The sequence below is a fragment of the Schistocerca gregaria genome, chromosome X (genome assembly GCF_023897955.1).
Source record: "Schistocerca gregaria isolate iqSchGreg1 chromosome X, iqSchGreg1.2, whole genome shotgun sequence".
In the NCBI taxonomy this organism is placed as follows: domain Eukaryota; kingdom Metazoa; phylum Arthropoda; class Insecta; order Orthoptera; family Acrididae; genus Schistocerca; species Schistocerca gregaria.
In genome coordinates this window covers 208,651,378-208,671,349 of record NC_064931.1, presented here as the reverse complement: position 1 = coordinate 208,671,349, position 19,972 = coordinate 208,651,378, and the positions used below count along the sequence as shown (strand labels likewise).

The window sequence follows — 19,972 nt, the reverse complement described above, 5'->3', positions numbered from 1 at the left end:
ATAAATTAAAGTCTTTGCCCTATGACATCAATTTTGATGTGGCGATCTAGTGCAGCCAAAACGTTTTGTCACCAATTTTACATACGGTTTTCTTTTATGTTGACCTAACTTTACATTCATGCTGTGGTGTTGCCGAATAAAATCGCATAAATTCTTCCTCAGCATAAAAGTCTTATCATAACTCACACATTCTGAACTGCCTTGTCTGTGTATCTTTGAACGGAGCAAAGTGAAGTGGAACATTTGCTTCAAGTTTACATGTCAACAAAAACTTGCGTACCCAGAGTTCTGTTCGGTCATCGTCTGTTTTGATGTTTCCGCGAAACAGCTCCGCCTGACGTTTGCGGATTGTCAAACGTCATGAATGTACACCATCATGTGATGCCAGTACATTAATTATTTAATAGTGCAAGCATAGAAAGGTAATTGTACTTGTTAATTATTGATCCCAGGTTCATTTAATGTCCCATTGTACGAGATGCCGATAACTACACACCAGCTTTAAAACTCACACGACAAAGTCTGTACAAAATTAAAAATACGCGTTAAACATTAGCAACGTGTACCACATGTCCCCGCATACTTATGAGAAGGATTACTGGAAAATTTGTTGCTGTTACTCCTTTGGACGCACATAGTCTACTTCTGCATTGATTGTAATTCTTTGTCCTTGCTTTTAATTGTGGCATAGTATTTGCAGTCGCATGAAGTGTCAGTGTTCTGTTATTTACCCGAATGCGAACTGTGTTTGCCACTCAGTTGCGTTGACATTCAAATTGCTAATCATGAATAGTGTTATCTTACTGCTGCATAGTAGCAAGAATAACAGATGTAAGAACCTGAGCATTTCAGTTATTGCACACGAAGTGCAGTGCCCAAGCACTTAACGTAGATTATAAGAACTATAGGCCTACTATCCTACTCAGAAACTACTCATATTAAACAAATTGAAGTGATTGTTGTCGTAAGTTCATATCACGTTTACACACTGTAAAATGCACGAGTTTCATGAAAACAGTGCAATCTGTTTTACACAGAACACAATGAAAACTTTATTTTAGATTGAAAAACTTGCTGCATAATTATAGGCCTAAGTTTTTCTCTTTATTTACATGGATGATGACACACTTAAGATTCCTACAATAATTTGTATTCTTCCTTCTACCTACACCAATTCCCATGCATGTTATCCATTTGATTCACATCATGTGCATGTGGTAGAATGCCTTATTCTGTTGCCTCAGATGTTAACCACATTTAGTGCTTCTAGCCTCTGATGCCTATGAAGCATCAATTTAGTTTATTGTTAAGTTGCCTATACTAAATGCAAGTGAGTACATAGGCTTCAAGGTTTTCACAATAAAAATATTTGAGCTGGAAGGCTGACTCATGAGCATGTTTTTATGTTTCAGCAGAGTTAAAGCTTTCTTCTGTTACCTCTCTTTCCTCCTCCTCCTTTGTTGTTGTTGAGTGTATAGGGCACTTCTGATTTATACCAGTATACTGTGATTTAGCATGAAGTTTAGTAGGAATGTTTGTTAGTAAATATGCATAGGTTGCACTGTACTTTAGTGAGCCTCAAAGATATAGTATGAGTTCTGATTTTTTGAGTGTCCTTTTACTGCTGGTATGTACAGTCTGCTGTCAAAATTTGCAAAATGAAAGGAATTTTCTTTCTTAATTTATTAATAGAGAACTACAAAAGTCTCACAAAAACAATTCTACAACAAAACAGTAAAAAACAGTATGTCTGTGACATTTAAATATACATGTTTGTTCATTTGTTGTAGTTGTCCACTCCTCAGGGGAGGGGGGGGAGGACACAGCCTTAACATAGCACTGTCATGCAGGTGAGGTGGTTTGTATGCTTTGGATCCTGAGAGCCACATCGATGGTAGCTTAGCTACTGATGAAAGGGTCACCCAAGCCAGACAGTGTGTCCCACAATGACCTATTGGTCCCTTTCTCCTATATCAAACCTCTCCTTACCGTGTCCTTTTTCCTGTCATCTCCAGCTATAAGTGAAATTTAGATAGGGCTCTTAGGCATAGGGGAGTCAAGATACCTAGGAGAGTAAACCCTAAAAAGAACTTTTAATTTTTTTTTCTTTTTAAAATTCAGTCTTGATTGCACCATGTATGCTACAAGAACATAGGTGACCGGTTTCGGTCATATCACATGACCATCATCAGACCCATGGCATCCTTCGAAGATGGTAGGTGGAGCACTCTTCTCAGCTGATGTGATGTCAACTGCCTTAAAAGAACATTGGATAGGTTTGAAGGCTGCAAAGTAGCAGCCCCCACCATCCAACTATACTTGCACAACCCGCATAAGTTGGCCATATGAATTCTCCCAATTACTAATAGTACCCAAAACAACCTTGGATCATGACAAGGAAGTGCTGGGTACTGTAACAGGCAAAACAAAAGAAAGCCCTTATGCTTGAAGTGAAGAAGATGAGATGAAGAAATTTCTGCTTTAAAATTACAGACCAATTTGTAATGCATCCTGAATTTATATAGCAATTTGTGACCTGATTTTAGAGAGAATAGAAATAATTTACTGCCAAGAATATAAAAATTCTTGGGAGGAAGCAGTTGTGACTGATTTTAGTTTTCTCTGCTGTAAAATATTTATATATATTTTACCCTGCAACATTTTTTTCCCCTTCTCGACTTCAGCTGTAGCTCTCATTTAAGAATTTGGTGGTGTGGGTTGAAGAGGCAGGTTTCTCATTGTATTTATAATACACATCATTTGCAAATGAGGTACACAATTAACATAATGTTTCTGGGTCTCATACTTCATCCAAAGTTGTCATGGCTAACACAGAGGCACGTATACTCCAGTTCTAGAAGACGTGTGTGTGATTCTGGCTAGATTAAGAGTGCCCACTGTAATAAGCAGTGAGGCCTACCTCTCTAAATAGCAACGATGGTATTCACCCGAAGGGATTGTGTTGGCAATATATGTCCACAATACCAGCATTGTACAAAGTTTATTGGCTGAGGCTAGAAAGCCACTGTTGCCAGGTGGTAGTTTTTCATGATGATTTAGGCTAATACTTTAGTCCTCCAGAGTTCAAACTGTTTCTCCTTTTGTTTTAAAACCAGTCTCACAATTTATTTGTGAACAATAAGCTTGCCCTTCAAACTATTCAATGTGTATACTCGGAAGTTAAAATAACAGAGAAAATGCACAGGACATCCTCTCCCATCCACAAAGCCTCATGAAGGAAGGTAATAAATTCCCTTGGCTTCCAGGACAAATGGTAATTCAGGGAAAAGAATAGCAGTTATTGCAGTTGAGAAAGCATGTACTGAAAAACTTGGGGCTCAGTGTTCTGTCCCCTACATTGTATTGTCTCACTGTGTAGTGTCGTATGCGGGTAACAACAAGCATGCCTAGGAGAGATGTACAATAAGCTGCGCCTAGTAAATCCACCCAGTTTACAGTGGTATGCCCTTTCCTACCCATTTAGAGGAGATGAGGTGTTTCTGATTTGTCTTTGTGTAGGACATAGCCTGATGATTTGTAGCTTTTTGTTCTGGTGAGAGGATCCTACAACTTACGGTTTAGAGATATCAGTACATGAAGTTTTAAGTTCAGACAATAGAACAAAAACAAGTTTACCAACTCACTTGTCCTCTAAGCATATAGTGGGACATTAAGTTTTAAAGCATTATCAGAATGCCTGGCTGATCCAGTTATTTTGTGTGTGATCAGCCAGGTACACTTTCTTGATTTGTCATTTTAACCACCTTCTCATATGCTTTTTTCTACTAGGCCTAAAACTTTTCTTCCACAGTTTTTTCTCGAAGTTCGGGGGCTTTATGAAAAACTTTTAAAAACATTGTCGCGGAAGAACTGGGTGTCTTTTGTGGAGATCCATGAATCAATTCAATTTTGCACTTGTTCATATGTTCGGAAGTGCTGGTCAACCAGACTGTATGTCACTGATCGAAAAAGGTGGTGGTCAGAGAGAGCGATGTATGGAGAATACAGTGGGAGAGATAGGACTTCTCATTTTAATGTTTCCATGTATATTTTTGTGGGTTTTGTGACATGGGGTCGAACACTGACCTGCTGCAAAATTACCTTTACATGTCTATCATTGTATTGTGGCTGTTTGTGTTTCAGTGCTGGGCTCAAACACATCAGTTGCTTTTGATAATGGTGTCCTGTGACTGTCTTCATCTGTTTCAGTAGCCACGAAAACTTTGTCTTCCCCCACCGTACTGGTCTTCGACATCAAAATCACCTTACTTAAGGCGTTGAAAACATTCTCTGCACGTTCTTCCACTAATAGTTCCCTCACCATTGGTCTTACCCAGCATTTTTAAGATCGACAAGCACAGATTTCTTCTTGTTAAAGCAGAAAATTAAAACTTACCGCAAATTGCTTGAAATGGGTATGTAATTTAACATACTTAATCAGGAATAACCTTATGATGCAATCACAAATCGACAAATATTTTTATATCATTATGTTTACATATTCCTTTAAGGCTATTGTATTACACCTATGACCAACCACCTGAACCCCACTTGCCGCTACTGCCGTCTATTGCAAAACTGCAGAAGCAAAGTTGTAGACCGAATAGATAGATAGAGAGATAGAGATAGAGAGATAGAGAGAGAGAGAGAGAGAGAGAGAGAGAGAGAGAGAGAGAGAGAGAACTGGTGGGAATGGTGTGGAGTAGGAGGAGAAAGACATAAGATTTGTGTCAGTATGTTATCTCATTGTGGATTTGGACATTTCTACTTTCTCAAATGTTTATGTTGTAGCAGTAACACTCTGATGATTTATTAAAATTATAATTTAGATAGTTTGATGTGGGCAAGCTCTCCTGAATAACAGCAGGCATATTGATATTTAGTATTTCTTTTCACTTTTATGGAGAATTAATCATTTTACCATTTTTCTTATAGCTCAAAGAAAAAGAAGAAAGAAATAAGAAAAAATGGGGCTGGTTAGCTATGAAATGCCAACTGTCCATTGTGATCTTCGTCAAGAAGAAATGATAATCCAAATTGCAGATGCCTTAGATTATTTGAATAATGTTGTGAGTGACATGTTACAACGGATCGACTCTAAGATATCGAAGAGCAAGATGAAATTAAATGAGCTGAAGCAGAGAGCAGCTGTGGCCAATGCTAAAGTAAACAAACTTACTGGAAGTAAAAAAGCAACTAAAGTGAGTAACAGTTTTCCACATTGTGAATTTCTGAAAATATTAATTATTTAAACTAATTTGTGTTTGTTGTCTCCGTTTTTGTTTATAAAAGCTACTCTCATTCCTGTTGTGGTACAACAGGAGTTAGTTACCACTAACTAAGTTTTAATCTGTTGCCATTTATTAGATTATCTGAGTAATTGTTCTAATTTATGAGTCTATTTTGTAGTGGTTTCAAACGTAAATTCCTCAACCTATTGGCCAGAAGTGGACAAGTTGGGCTTGTAGTTTAGTTTATGCTGACAGCCCATAAACCCTATAAGTCCCATGGATGCCTCGACTACCATTGTGGGACCTAAGGGGGGAATATATTGTGTTTCTGAGATCAAGGAGCTGAAGTCTGGGGAAGATGCAGATATCTGCAGCTTAAGGTGAACAACTTGAAAATTAGTGAAATAGTTGTTAACACACGGTATGTTATCTCCGATAGACAATACCCCATAGATCAGTTACATTCAGCTTACTGAGTTGTGTGGAATCTGCTAGGGAAGCCATGTATTTTGCTTGATTATTGCTGCACACCAGTATGGAACCCAACTCCACAGAACACATTGGTAGAATGAAGAGTTTGGGACAAGTAACAAAAACATGTGAAGCTGTGTGGAGCTTGGCAAAGTGGTAGTCTTGGAAAAGTGTATTTTAAAATGTTGTGTGGGTGAAGGGGGTAGAGTGGAAAGGGGGGCTGATAGGAGTGTGTGGAGGGAGGACGGAGGCTTTAGCTATGTAAGAAAAAAAAGCATTCTGAAGAGGATCAATGTCAAGGCAAATGATGTGAAGAAAGCAAAGTTTACACTGCAGTGTGGATTTATGTGCCCATGTTTAAAAGTAGTACTTGCTTCCTTATAAAACAAAAGCGCTGGTAGGTCGATAGATACACAAACATACACACAAAATTCAAGCTTTCGTGCAACCAACAGTTGCTTCTTCTGGAAAGAGGGAAAGACGAAAGGATGTGGGTTTTAAGGGAGAGGGTAATGAGTCATTCCAATCCCGGGAGCGGAAAGACTTACCTTAAGGGGAAAAAAAGAACAGGTATACACACGCGCGCACACACACACACACACACACACACACACACACACACACACGTATCCATCCGCACATACACAGACACAAGTAGACATACATGGTGTGGTGGAGGATTTAGTTCAGACCAGAGGAAAGTTTGTGATGTTTTGGAGGTGTTTTTCATTTGGTGACTTGGGGCCACATATTCAGTTATCCCCCTGCAGGTCCCGGGGTAAGAATAGGCCTGAGGTATTTCTGCCTGTCGTACGAGGTGACTAAAATGAGTTTCGCACGTTTTGGCCTTTATGTGATGGTTCCCTGTAGGGTCTGACCTCCATTCTTCAAAATTTTCCTGAAGCGCGAGCCAACTGGGGAAGGGCACCTTACATGGTGCATTGTGCCGATCGTGCATTGAGAACTTTAGCCCACTTTCTCGTCATCGCACTGCAGTCCCGCCCATTCTCCATCTCTTGGATGAGGACACCTTCCTGGGTGCATTTTCTGCCATGCACTATGCAGTGTCACTTTCTGCATTGATGATGACCATGGACTTCTTTGCACCTGATATCCAGCACAGTAGCCAATCCGTTGTGGTGGGGCTGCCATATACCCTGTTGGTTGTAGCCCCTGAACACAAAGGGATCACTCTGCTGATGCCTGCGTCGTTAACTCCCCATGTATTGCCACCCCCCTGGGGCATCGGGACTCCTAGCAATGGCCATCCTGCCAGGTGGCCTTTGCTGCAGCTGGGTCGCACCTGTGGGGAGGTCCCCTGGTTGGAGCAGGTGGCATCAGGGTGGATGATACGCGATTAAGCGTAGTCCATCATCTCTTACTGGTGGTGAAACATCAGCAGTCACTAAGTATTCACGAGCTCAATTCAACGCACAGAAGTATGACCCCAAATTGTTCCCCTCCCTGGCCACACAAAACGAGGGACGTCAGGCTATGTACGGCAGCAGATCTTATTTGCCCCAGTACCTGGGGAATCTTTCATGATGATGAAGCCTCAGTTTCTTGTTGAGAATTTAGAGGAAAAGTTCTGGGAGGTGGAGGGCTTATCTAAAATGCGGTCAGGGTCGGTTTTGATCAAAACAGCATACTCTGCCCAGTCATGGGCGTTACTCGCTTGTGACAAGCTGGGGGATGCTTCTGTAACCATCACACCCCATAAGAGCCTAAATATGGTACGGGGTATCATATTTGACAGGGACCTTCTTTTGCGGTCTGACGATGAGCTGGGCGCCAATTTAGAGTGGCGAGGTATACAGTCGTGCACAAAACGAGCGAGACCCCTCGCCTTTTCCTTGTGCTGATCTGCACAGCTTTAAAGTCTGCTGCACAGCGTAACAGGCAAGGCAACGAAGTGCTACCAACACACTATGCATAGGTGTGAAATTGACCAACTATCCGAACTTTGTCAGACTGAATTAATCATGTATAAGACTATACTAATGCTGATTATTGTGTTAAACACAACACGTAAATATAAAAAGTAAATGAAAGAAGAAACTTTAATTGGTATGAACTGTACTAATAAAAATGAATTTCAGCTTATCAAAATAAGATAACTGTTTTAGTAAGACAAAGTACCCCAGATCATTATGACGATGCTAGTGCATGAAAGGAGATGCCAGTGGACAGATACCTGAGAAAAAAAATCGTAAAATGTGTTACTCAAGTATGGTGTTGGGCGAAGTTTTTACAGTTTTGTTTGCACAATAGATATTTACTTAGTCCATGTCATTTCACAGTTATACAACAATAAATATTTAAAGAGACATGGCTGTACTATATTATTTAAATTAAAATAATGAAATCGAAATGCAAAGACCTGAGAGACAGTTACAGAGAATAACTTATATAACTTGGCAAAATGTCATGTGATCCAGGGAATAGTATATTAAAATGCAATTCCACTCGAGCTTTGTTCTGTCATATGATTTTCCTAAGTTCCAAGAGCTATGCACAGTTCCGTATTAGTGGACATAGAACCACTGAGTCAAAGGGCATTATCTCAAAACTCTTCGCCTATCAATCTGCCTATCTTACAAGGCAATGAAAAGAATTCTGTGAGGTCATCAGTGGCTCCACATGATGAATCATCACCACTGCCAAGCGCAGCATCATGAAGAAAAAAGTTGGAAAATTCTGAAGGAGTATTTCTGCGATTCTTCGTTGAAGGCGCAGCAAGACATTGCCCAAAATGACAAAGCTAATTCATTACTAATGATATTCACAAGTCCTATAAATTCTCTTCCCCTCAGAGGTAAGCGTTTGTGAAATTTAAAATACAAAAGCATGACTACAATTAATTGGAGGTAGTGAATGCTGCACAAAAGTCGACTGCGAACCAAAAAGTGTGTACTAACGAATCTTACCTTATCGTTATACACAAGTTTTCTTCTGCTGTTATACTTCTGCAAAAATTTGTGTTCTGTTTCGAAATTTTGTCTTGAATGTTCTGCAGCACATACTCAAATGTGTTATGATTCATTCTGTAATATGAATAAAATTTTTCAGGATAGTTTTTAAGTCCTTCATGTAAAGAAAAAAACTCTCCGAAATGTCTGTCGCTATTTATGGGATGAATCCATAACCTACTAGTTCTTCTGTACTTCAAAACTCGAAGAGTTACTGCAGAGTTAAAACAATACCAATAAAAGAGTGAAGACATTGTTCTACCGACAGCACAGACTAGCTAAAAGGCGAGCAACTGTTGACTGCAGCTGCGTTTTCCACTGACTTGCTTGTCAGCTGTCGAAGGGTTGGGATTTTTTTTAAATTTATTTATTTGGCCTCCGGCAACTAACAGCCATTTATCCAAAGTGTGGGGATTACCTTGACAGTGCAGCGCAGCCCGCCAAGGAAGGGGAAAAAAAAATGAAGAACAATGAAACGCACATCTGTGTCGATCTACAGTAACTTCATTACCTCTCCATTACTTTTTCTGTCAAAGTAGACAACGAGACTACAGAATTGCGTTTCAGTTTCTGCAGTAAACGTATCACAAATCTCCAGTTTGTTTTTGTGATTAGTTTTACACCAAATTTTATCAGACCTATGTCATTGACACTTCTACATGTACATGTACTAAGCCAAGCTGTAACCGCGCGAACTCCGTGGCTTGCGGACACAGCACTGACGCCACTGAATAGCTGTCATTTCAAAACCTTTTTGGTACTTTTAGCTACATTTCATTCGCAACAATGTATGGTCTAAAACGGATTTAACAGTAAGCTACCTGCTACATAATATTTTCACTGCAAGATTTGTAAATCAAGTGCACAACGTTGACAAATAGCATCATTTCACAATGACTGCTAAGAAATATGGAAAGATAAATGATTCAGTACGAAGCTAAAGTGTTACACTACCACGTATACAAAAATCAGATTTTTTAGCCGCATACTTTCTTCAAAATCGGTTGGGAAGCTTTACGAAACGAAAAGTAGACTTTTTCTTTTTTCACGGCGTAAGTAATGCTTTTAAGGAAAAAATAAGTTCATAAAACAATGTGGCGAAGTCCCACATACCGCTAAGAATTTTTAAGACATGAAAATTGGAGAAGTGGATTTTCCCTCATTTCGCTGTCCCGGCTCGGCGCGGCGCGGAATGTGAATACACTACACGTCGGCCTGAGCTGGCTAGGCACAAGCCGAGCCAGCACGCATCATCCCGGCCCAGCCCGGCCGGCAGTGTGAACGCAGCCTTAGGAATGGTTTTCAACGCTCAATTGTCTTGGCTTCTTCATCTTCGTCAGGTTCAGCAGAAGTGCTGGTAATACCTCAATGCCCCCCATTGCCTGAGCAACACCAATTGGGGTGCAGATTGCTCTACACTGCTGCCGCTCTACAGAGGCCTTGTCCAATCCTGAATGGACTATGGGAGTGTGGTTTATGATTTGGCAGCACCCTCAGCGTTGCATTTTCTTGACCCTATGCACCACTGTGGGTTCGACTAGCGACAGGAGCTTTTAGCACAAGTCCGGTGACCAGCATACTGGTGGAGACTGGGCTCCCTCCATTGCAGATCAGACACGCATTACTACTCGCCAGTTACGCAGCACACATTTGTAGTTCTCCTGAGCATCCTAATTACCATCTCCTTTTTCTGCCCGCAGCAGTCTATCTCCCACATCGGTGACCTAGGTTTGGACTAACAATTGTCGTTCGCATGCAGTCTGTTCTCTCTGGACTGGAGTCCTACCCTTTACCACTTCTACTCGCAGTCCGTTCATGTACGCCTCCATGGTGTATGCCTTGGCCGCAGCTTCGTCTGGACCTGTCGTGTGGCCCGAAGGACTCCATCAACCCTGCACCCTGCAGCTCTCCGCTGTCACTTCCTCTCGATTCTTGATGTGTTCTGGGGCTCTAAAGTGGTGATGGTCGCGTTGGCTTTGCCTAAGTTCATGGCGGCCATTTTGAACAGCATTCCTTACCCGATGGCTGCAGTGTATTCACTGCAGAGCTGGTGGCCATTTCTCATGCACTTGAGTATCTCCGTTCATGCCCCGGGGAGTCTATTTTTTATATACTGACTTCTTGAGCAGCCTGAAAACTATTGACCAGTGCTACCCTCGCCATCCTTTGGTAGAGTCCATCCAGGAGTCCAGTCGTTCAGTGGTGTTCATATGGACCCCTGGTCACATCGGAATCCCAGGAAATGAACTTGCGAACAGTCTGGCCAAACAGGTTACATGGAAACCACTTCTGGAGATGGGCATCCCAGCAACTGACTTGCGTTCATTATTACGCCGCAAGGTTTTTCAGCCTTGGGAGACGGAATGGCAAAATCTCAGTGTGCACAACAAACTGCGAGCCATTAAGTGGATCACGAATGTGTGGAAGTCCTCAATCAGGGCATCTCGAAGGGACTCCGTGGTTCTCCGCTGGCTCCGCATTGGCCATGCCTGTGAATCCCATGGTTTCTTCCTGCGCCGTGAAGACCCCCATCAGTGTCGGTGTGGCGCCCAGTTGACAGTGGCCCATATTCTTTTGCTATGTCCTTCTTTGGCTGCCCTGCGACTTCATATGCAGTTGCCGGACTCATCATCGTTGATTTTAGCAGACATCATCTCATCGGCTAATTTGGTTTTATGTTTCATTCGTGAGGGTGGGTTTTATCATTCGATCTGAGTTTTAGCGCATGTCCTTTGTCCCTCTGTGTCCTCCAACCTAGTGCTTTTAGGGTGGAGTTTTTTTCCTTTTTATTTTTGTGGTCGGCCAGCCACTGTAATCTGCTTCCTTGTTTTACTCTGTTCTGACTATTTCCTCCATCTCTCTGTTGTTTTCTTGTCCTCTTTTTGTTCCTTTTAGTATTCGTTGCCTTTCCTTCATTCTTGTGGTCTTTCTTTTCTTTCAGTTTTGTGTTATATGTCTCGTCTGTTTTATTCTCACACTTGTGAAATTGTTTTATTAGGAACAAGGGACCGATGACCTCGTAGTTTGGTCCCTTTCCCCCTCTTTTAAACCAACCAACCAACATTCAGTGACCATGAACAAGAACCAGGATATTAGTTTCAACATTCTCCGTGACAAAACTTTGCTTAGTTTTCTACAGCTTCATGATGGGTATGGTGTGCACACCCATGTATTCCAAGATAACAGCCCTGTTCTCCGACTTCGTGAACACTTGGGCACCCTGTTGCACCTCAACTGGCCTGCTTACTCAACTGATCTCAGTACCACAGAAAATATCTGAGACTATTTTGAACAGGTGGTGAAACATATTAGACATCCCCACAATTTGGTAGCTCTGTGGAATCTAATCATCAGTGTGCAGCTCCAGATAGATATGGCATGCCTGAAGAAACTTGTGGACAGTATTCCTTGGTGAATGGAGGCTATTATCAACACTAAAGGTGGTGCACACAATATTAGTGTGATGTCTTCTTAACTGAAGTACTATTCTTACTTTCATAATGCTCTTTTTCATCAGTGTGCTATATACAGTGCTTTTCACAGGGATACTTATTAATAGATGTGCTTTTCTCCCTTAGTTGACAACCTGTGCTTTTATACTGGGACTTGAATATATTAGGTACAACAGCAGCAGATCGAGCTGTTGTTATGGCAAAATACAATGGGAAACCTTACTCTTATCATCAGTGTTTGTAATGTTCAGTGAAACAGTGGAAGAGTGTGACACCTATTTGTTGCATCATCACACCACTTCCACACTTTTCATGTAATGTCTGCTGATCTCTCTCTCTCTCTCTCTCTCTCTCTCTCTCTCTCTCTCTCTCTCTCTCTCTCTCTCTCTCTCTCTCTCTCTCTCTCTCTCTCTCTCTCTCTCTCTGTGTGTGTGTGTGTGTGTGTGTGTGTGTGTGTGTGTGTGTGTGTGTGTGTGTGTGTGTGTGTGTGCGGGGGGGGGGGGGGGGGTGTAAATTTGTTTTTTCTATGTAGGTATGTCAGCAGTCCTATATGGATTGCTCAGTTACAGGCATACATACTAGATTCTCGCCAGACAAGGATGTCTTTAGTGGTTGAACTTTATTTTTGACATGTCAGCCTATTCAAAAAATGCAGTTAGCAGCTAGCTATTCCTGTATGGAACGTTGTCGTCTTGTAGTTTTTCGGTAAATTGGTTCAGAATTTATGAATCAATTGAAAACCCGACGAGTTTTGTGGAACATTGGGAATGCTTTTGAGATAATATTTACAGGATAGAACCAGAATCTTGCTGTAACTGCATTCGGCATCATTTCACTTTCACCTTTAGGTTACCAAATTACTAAAGTTTTATGATCACATGATAAGTTATCAGTATTCATGAAAATTTACCCACCTTTATGATTGTGCCAGTCTTACATTTATACTACATGTAGCACTTGTGCGTGCTCTTTCCAATGCTCATCACAAGTGTGCAGGGGAGACGTGAAGGAGGATTTGCTTCATTTCATGAAGCCAGATCCATGACCTTGCATTAAAAGTGAAAGTGGGACAGGAAAAAGAGGAAAAGGTTGGGGGGGGGGGGGGGGGAGGGAGGGGGGGGGTGCACACTGCCACTAACTGGAACAAATGGTCATTGGCATGCGGGACAGAGGTGAATTTCCTTTTGTTCCTAGCATTCTTCTGTAGTACCACATTTCAAAAAATTCCATTCTCATCTCGTCCAAACTGTTTGTCATCCTCATTTCACTTCCATACAAGGCCGCATTCCAAATCACTTCAGGAAAGACTTCATAATATAAATATCTATATAAAGTGAAAACAAATGTCGCTTTTAGAAATGCTTTTCTTGCTATTGCCTGTGTACATTCTTTGGCCATCGTCTGTTCGACTGCTCTTTCCAAAACTTAAAACTTTTGCCATCTGCCAGAATTAGTGTCATTGGCAAATTAAAGTTTTTATTTCTTCTCTGTGAACTTTTATTCCCTCTTCAAATTTGTCATTGGTTTTCTGTACTGCTTACTCAATACAGATTAAATAAAATTGAGGAGAGCCTACAGCTCTCTCACTTCCTTCTTGACTACTGCTTTTCTTTCACATCCTTCAACTCTTATACCTGCATTCTTGATTGTAGCTAACGTCTCTCTCTCTCTCTCTCTCTCTCTCTCTCTCTCTCTCTCTCTCTCTCTCTCTCTCTCTCTCTCTCTGTACATATTTTCTCACCTATGTTCAGAATTTCAGAGTGTATCAATAATCTATTACCTGATGCGTCTTAGTATTGCGTGTTCGTATTGTAATGCAGATGTCTATTTTTTTTTGGCAGGTCCTTTCCAGTGCTAAGTATCCAGCTAAAGATGTTCACAAAAATTATGAGTCCATATTCAACATAACCAAACCATTGGAATTTAAATATTCTGATATAAATATCAAATCTAAACATCAGCATCCAGATGCTTCTGAGTTGCAGGTAAGTGCAATTTATTTTGAAAATTTGTAATGATAGAATAATCCTGTGTAGCCAACGGCCTTGCCGCAGTGGTAACACCGATTCCCGTCAGATCACTGAAGTTAAGCGCTGTTGGGTTGGGCTAGCACTTGGATGGGTGACCATCCGGTCTGCTGAGTCCTGTTGGTAAGTGGGCTCACTCAGCCCTTGTGAGGTAAACTGAGGAGCTACTTGATTGAGAAGTAGTGGCTTTGGTATCGGAAACTGACATTCGGCCAGGACAGCGGTGTGCTGACCACATGCCCCTCCATATCTGCATCCAGCGACGCCTATGGGCTGAGGATGACATGGTGGCCGGTCGGTACCATTGAGCCTTCATGTCCTGTTTGGGAGGAGCTAAGACTAACCCTGTGTAGCTGTTGACAAAGGATTAGTGTGATCAGATTTGTTGTGTTACTAGGTCAAGGGTCTAATTTATGTTAATTATATTGGTTATTCATTATTCATAAAAGGGCCACATTTATGTGCAGTCTATATAGGTTGCAATCTAGAGGCCCACACAAAAATTAAAATAAAAAAAAATCTTAGATTTAATACTATGAAGCAAGGCCACTTTTAATTGTAAGATACAGACGTGATTACTTTGTATAGGGTTACTTGGCTGAAATGTTTTCATTGGACAGCGTATAATTCGTATCGCCTTTCAAACCACATGCAGGCTCACATCAAATTCTAATTATGGCTGGATGGCTGGTCAGGATCGTGATATTACAGTTGGAAAAATCACACAAGACTTGACAGAATTTTGACAATTTGATGCGAGCTCAATTTTGCAGAAAGCTGACTTTTCTGTACCTCATTTCATTCAAATCACGATGCATTACATTATTATTATTATTATTATTATTATTATTATTATTATTATTATTATTATTATTATAAACTTGAAACCATGCAAGTTATAACTTACCAATACAAGATCTTAAAATATAAAATTTTATCTTCACGTGCCTTCCAATAGTTTACAAGGTGAGGACAAAGTTGATGATTTTTCTAAGAACAGCTATTTTTTAACCACTTTTACAAAAAGTCTTTTGCAAACTCTTTTTAAAAGCATTTTTCATTAGAAAGACTATATTGTAAACCCCTTAAAAACTAAATTTGGGTTTGCAAAGTGAGCATGTCTTCCTAAAAACGAAAAGGTGGAGGTGCATTGAAAATGGGGGCCCATATTCTTTTGGTACTTAAATCTGATGTCTTTTATTATGTTCTAAAATTGATTAATACTGTTTGTGGAAGGTAATATCAAAAGTTCTAATGACCAAGAAATGAGCTTGAGTCCGAAAAACTTGAAATGAACAGTTTTTTTTGTTTTTGAAACACCTCTACCGCTTTCAACTCTATAAAATTCTTTTATAAAAAATGAAATGAAATGGAATAAGTAATTCTGACACTTATGGAAATGTAGCATCAGGCTTGTGAACTTGTGTGATGAAAAAGTTATCATGCTTGGGAACTTGTGGTAAAGAAACCCAACGACGGCTGCTGTTGCACAGCTATCATGTGTGGCCCTTACGCTGACTGGTGCTGGTTTTCCCACTTTGAAAGGAACCAGCAGAGGTTGTACCACCATGGGCCATTGTAACACATTTATATAATTTTTCATCGGTACTCTAATGTTCCACATTAGCTGCAAACTGTGCTAACATAAAACATGCTTTATCTTAAACTGGAATTAAACTAGCAAATAAATAGCATTACAAAATGAAGAGAGATACTAATAATTCTCTATAATGTAAATCCATTCCACCAAAATGTCAGGAAGACTGCTGTAAGCTTCACTAAAATTTTCACAGTATGACAATGATCTAAAACCTGAAGGCTGTGTGTGGTGCAGCTGTTATGCAACAATTTTACTATGATCATCTCCACTGCATTGGTAATGCATAGTTAAATTGCGAAGTTTATAACCAGTCTGAGTCTGTAGTGACAACGGAAAAACAGCATCTCTTTTTTTGAAGTTTCTCGAGTTATTTGGACTTTCTCACTTCCTAGTCATAAAGACTTTTGATATTCCCTTCCCCAGAGAGTACTAAATATTTGTAGAACACAAATAAAAGAAAGCAGCTTTAATTGGAGTGCCATCGGCATGTGGGGCCATTTTCAATGCACCTCTACCTTGACGTTTTTTAGGGCCTTATATGCTCGCATTGCAAAAGCAAATATAAGTTTTAGGCGGTTTAGAACATGGTATTTCTAATGAAAAGAGAGTTTGCAGAAGACTCTTTCTTTTAAAAGTGAAAGTGGGCCAAAAATAGGCATTTTTGGGATTTTTTAGAAAAATCATCAACTTTGTCCTCAACTTGTCTACTACTGGAAACAGTAAGAGAATGAATTTTTATATTCCACGTTCTTGTATTGGTAAGTTCTTATGTACATAGTTTTAGGTTTATCGCACAATTACTTCCAGAAATATAAGAAGGTAAAATCTACATTTTGTCAAGCGTCTGTGTGTTTTTTTTTTTTTTTTTTTTATTATCTGTATGAAAATTGCTCAGGAAATCTCTTATTTATTTTTTGTTATTTCACTTAAGGGAGTGCAAAAAGTTGTACAAGATTGCTTAGTTTTATTTCTTTCAAGAAAATATTGCCAGATGATATAATGTCTCAAAGTTTCCGAAAACTCATTGTTGCACTGTTGGTAGCTGCTCTATGGGGTAGGGATGTGAAAAACAGTCCAGTTAAAACTGATACCGAAACTTTAGTTCTGAATAACTGGTATTTTTTCAGTGTTTGTTTGGACTTCAGTTGTTTAACAGGTTTTTCATTTTTACTAATAACAGAGTAAAAGAACCGACATATCAATTTGCCACAGCAGCTGTACTAAAATTTTCAGTTTTTAATTAAAACTTTTTAAAAAGTGAGTGGTCTTTATCCATAAAATTTTCATTGCTCTCAAGCATTGGATTATTATAAAATTGGGAAAATCGATCAGCATTATTTTAATATCTACACATATAGTTAGAAACTAGCAACAAATGCACAACATAAGAATCGGTACAGCAATGCATAGACAGTAATGCCATCTCTAGTGTAGCCTGTTTGATGGTATGTGTGAAAGTGCAGTGTGAAAGATTTTCCCCCACCTGGTTTATACGGCAAATTCTCGCTGTCGTCCTCGGACATCGATTGATTTGCAAAATGGCATCATCCCTAGTTTGGAAATATTTTACGAATGCTCTATTTGCATTAAAAGATTAAAAGTGGGTGGAAGCATGACAAACTTATGACGTCATATAAGGAGGAAACATCCACAGAGTTCTTTGGAAGTGATAGTAAATTTGAAACATACACCTTTAATTTTTTTGTTGTGCTATAAACTTGGGATAATAACTGAATCCTTAATTTTGTGGATGCTTCAGGGTGAAAAATTGATGACGTCGAAAAGTGAATATGCAGGGAACTTATCAACTTGTGACTCTTTGCTCTCGCTGCCACTTCACCCCTCTCCTCCACAGTGAGACCGATTTCTGCCACAGCCTCAACCCCATTTTGATTGTCATCTCCTACTTATTCACCTTCATTAGAACTTTTCAGTATTTCTTTGAAGTCTTCATTTATTACTGGAAATAGTAGTAATGAAAAATGGAAAATTGATTATTTGAGAAACTGGCATTTTTGAGTCATTTTAATTACTTTTACTTTACTTTACACAAGCAGGCCCAGACCACCGCACGCTGCTGCAAGGTTCCTCTTCCTTCTTCTGTTTTGTGGCTCCTGGTGCCAATCATTCTCTATTCCAATCTGCAGCAAGTGCTCAGGGATTCCATCTCTTCTTTTGTCTTCATAGTGGATGTCTTCCATAGGGAGTATAATCCATAGCTTTCAAAGGCCATCAGCATTTATCCATTTGACTGACATGTAATGCCCATACAAGGCACTTGGTTCTCATCAGTCCTACAATGTTTGGTCCATTGTACATTTCGTGTGGTTCACAATTGTGTCTGATCCTCCATTCTCCAGTGATCTCATCTTGTACCAGACCAAAGATCTTCCTTAAGACTTTCCACTTAAAAACGAGAAGATTGTTCAAGTCTTTTTTCCGGACACTCCAACTTTCACAGCCATACAGTACTACGGGTTGAATCATCGTTTTATACAGCTGGAGTTTGAAATGCCTCGAGAGACCACGCAATGCAAGAAGCTGACTGAGACCAAAGTATGATCGGCTGGCGGCTTGGATCCTCGCTTTGATTTCTGCTTCCCATGCTGTGTCTTCTGTAAAGATTACCCCCAGATATTTAAATTCACAAACCCTTTTGTATGATTGGTTTCCAACTATCAAAGGCTGGAGTGGGTCTCCTGAATAAGCATGGGTCCTGCTCATCACCAGATATTCCGTCTTTGATTTATTCACAAGGAGTACAATTTTGCTTGCTTCCGCCTCCATGTTTTCACTCATCCTCATTAGTTCCTCATTAGATCTGGACAACAGGGCCACATCATCAGGAAACATGAGGTGCACGATTTCCTCACCCCCTACAGGTATACCCTCAAAGCTTTTATGAGAGACTTCTCTCATTATCTTTTCAAGTGTCAGGTTGAACAATACCGATGACACACCATCTCCTTGTCTCAGATGTCTTTAGCTCTCTGCGAGTTGGTTCCTGAGCTTCACTTCGTTTTTTGAATCAGTGAGACAAATTCCAACTAGGCTGATGACTTTCTTAGGTATTCCAAACTTTGTTAGGCAGGTCCTCAGGCTCTCCCAGTAGATGCAGTCATACGCTTTCTTAAAATCTATGAAGAGCACATGAAGTTCTTTGCCCTACTCTCACAACTCTTCGGTGAGTTGTCGCAGCACAAAGATGTTGTCGACATGATCTTCACCAATCACTTCTTCTGCAAATGGCTGTATTCTATCCAGTATACAGTTGGACAAGATCTTGTAGCAGACATTCAGTAGGGCAATTCCTCTGTAGGTAGTGCTGTTCATTTGGTCACCTTTCTTGTGTATAGGGCATATGACAGCTGTCTTCCAATCATCTGGAATATCCTCCAGAATCCAGATACCCTTGATTAATTGGTGAATTTTCTTGGGGAGTCCCTCCCCTCCAGCTTGAATGATTTCTGCCTGGTTCCATCTTCTCCTGGGCTTTTGTTCTTCTTTAGCATCCTTGTCTGAGTCTTTATTTCCTTCAGTGTGGGTGGCGGATAGTCTGAATCTGCAATGTCAGGAAACTGAAGTTCATACAGGTCTTTAGGTTCTTCACAGTTGAGGAGTTTCCTGAAGTATTATTGTCACCTTTTAGGAATGTCAAGCTCACTAGTGAGTATGCTCCTATTATTGTCTTTGATGAATTTTTGGCGGCTTTGATATCCCTTCTTGAAGAATTTTACTTTCTGGTACATCTTTTGCACTTCTTTCCCCAAGAAATCTTATTGAGCCTCATCTATCAGTCCTTTAATGTACATTCCCTTTGCTCTTCTCAGGGTTGCTTGAGTAGTTCTCCGAACTGTGCTTTGCCTTGTACAAAATCAGCCCCTTGTAACCAGCTCTCCTTGGCTTCACTTCTCTTATCTAATGCCTTAATACATTCATCCGCAAACCAAATCTTTTTGCCTCTGATCCGCTTCTTGATGACTACATTCGCTACCTCATTTATGGCATCCTTAACTTCTTTCCACATTTCATCTGGTTCTCTTGTGAAACCTCTTTCTGCAGATTTTCAAAGTAGTTGCTGAGCTGGAGCTGAAATTCTTCTTTCTTTGTGTTGTCTTTCAGTGCATCGATATGATAGTGGACAACTTTTGTAAGGTTGCTTCTAACTTTAGCTCTGATTTGTACTTTTAGCCAGCTGTTTACAAGGAAATGATTACTCCCA

At 40.2% G+C, this 19,972-nt stretch overlaps 1 protein-coding gene across 1 annotated transcript in view; it reads left to right on the top strand.

Annotated features, from left to right (window-relative positions):
- Positions 1-19,972, top strand: part of LOC126297730 (WASH complex subunit 1-like) — a 69,945-nt gene continuing 49,973 nt past the window's right edge. The window contains exons 1-3 of the mRNA XM_049988871.1: positions 1-422; positions 4,936-5,201; positions 13,965-14,108. Coding sequence (XP_049844828.1) covers positions 4,968-5,201; positions 13,965-14,108 — 378 coding nt within the window. The 5' untranslated portion in view covers positions 1-422; positions 4,936-4,967. The remainder of the gene's footprint in view (positions 423-4,935; positions 5,202-13,964; positions 14,109-19,972) is intronic.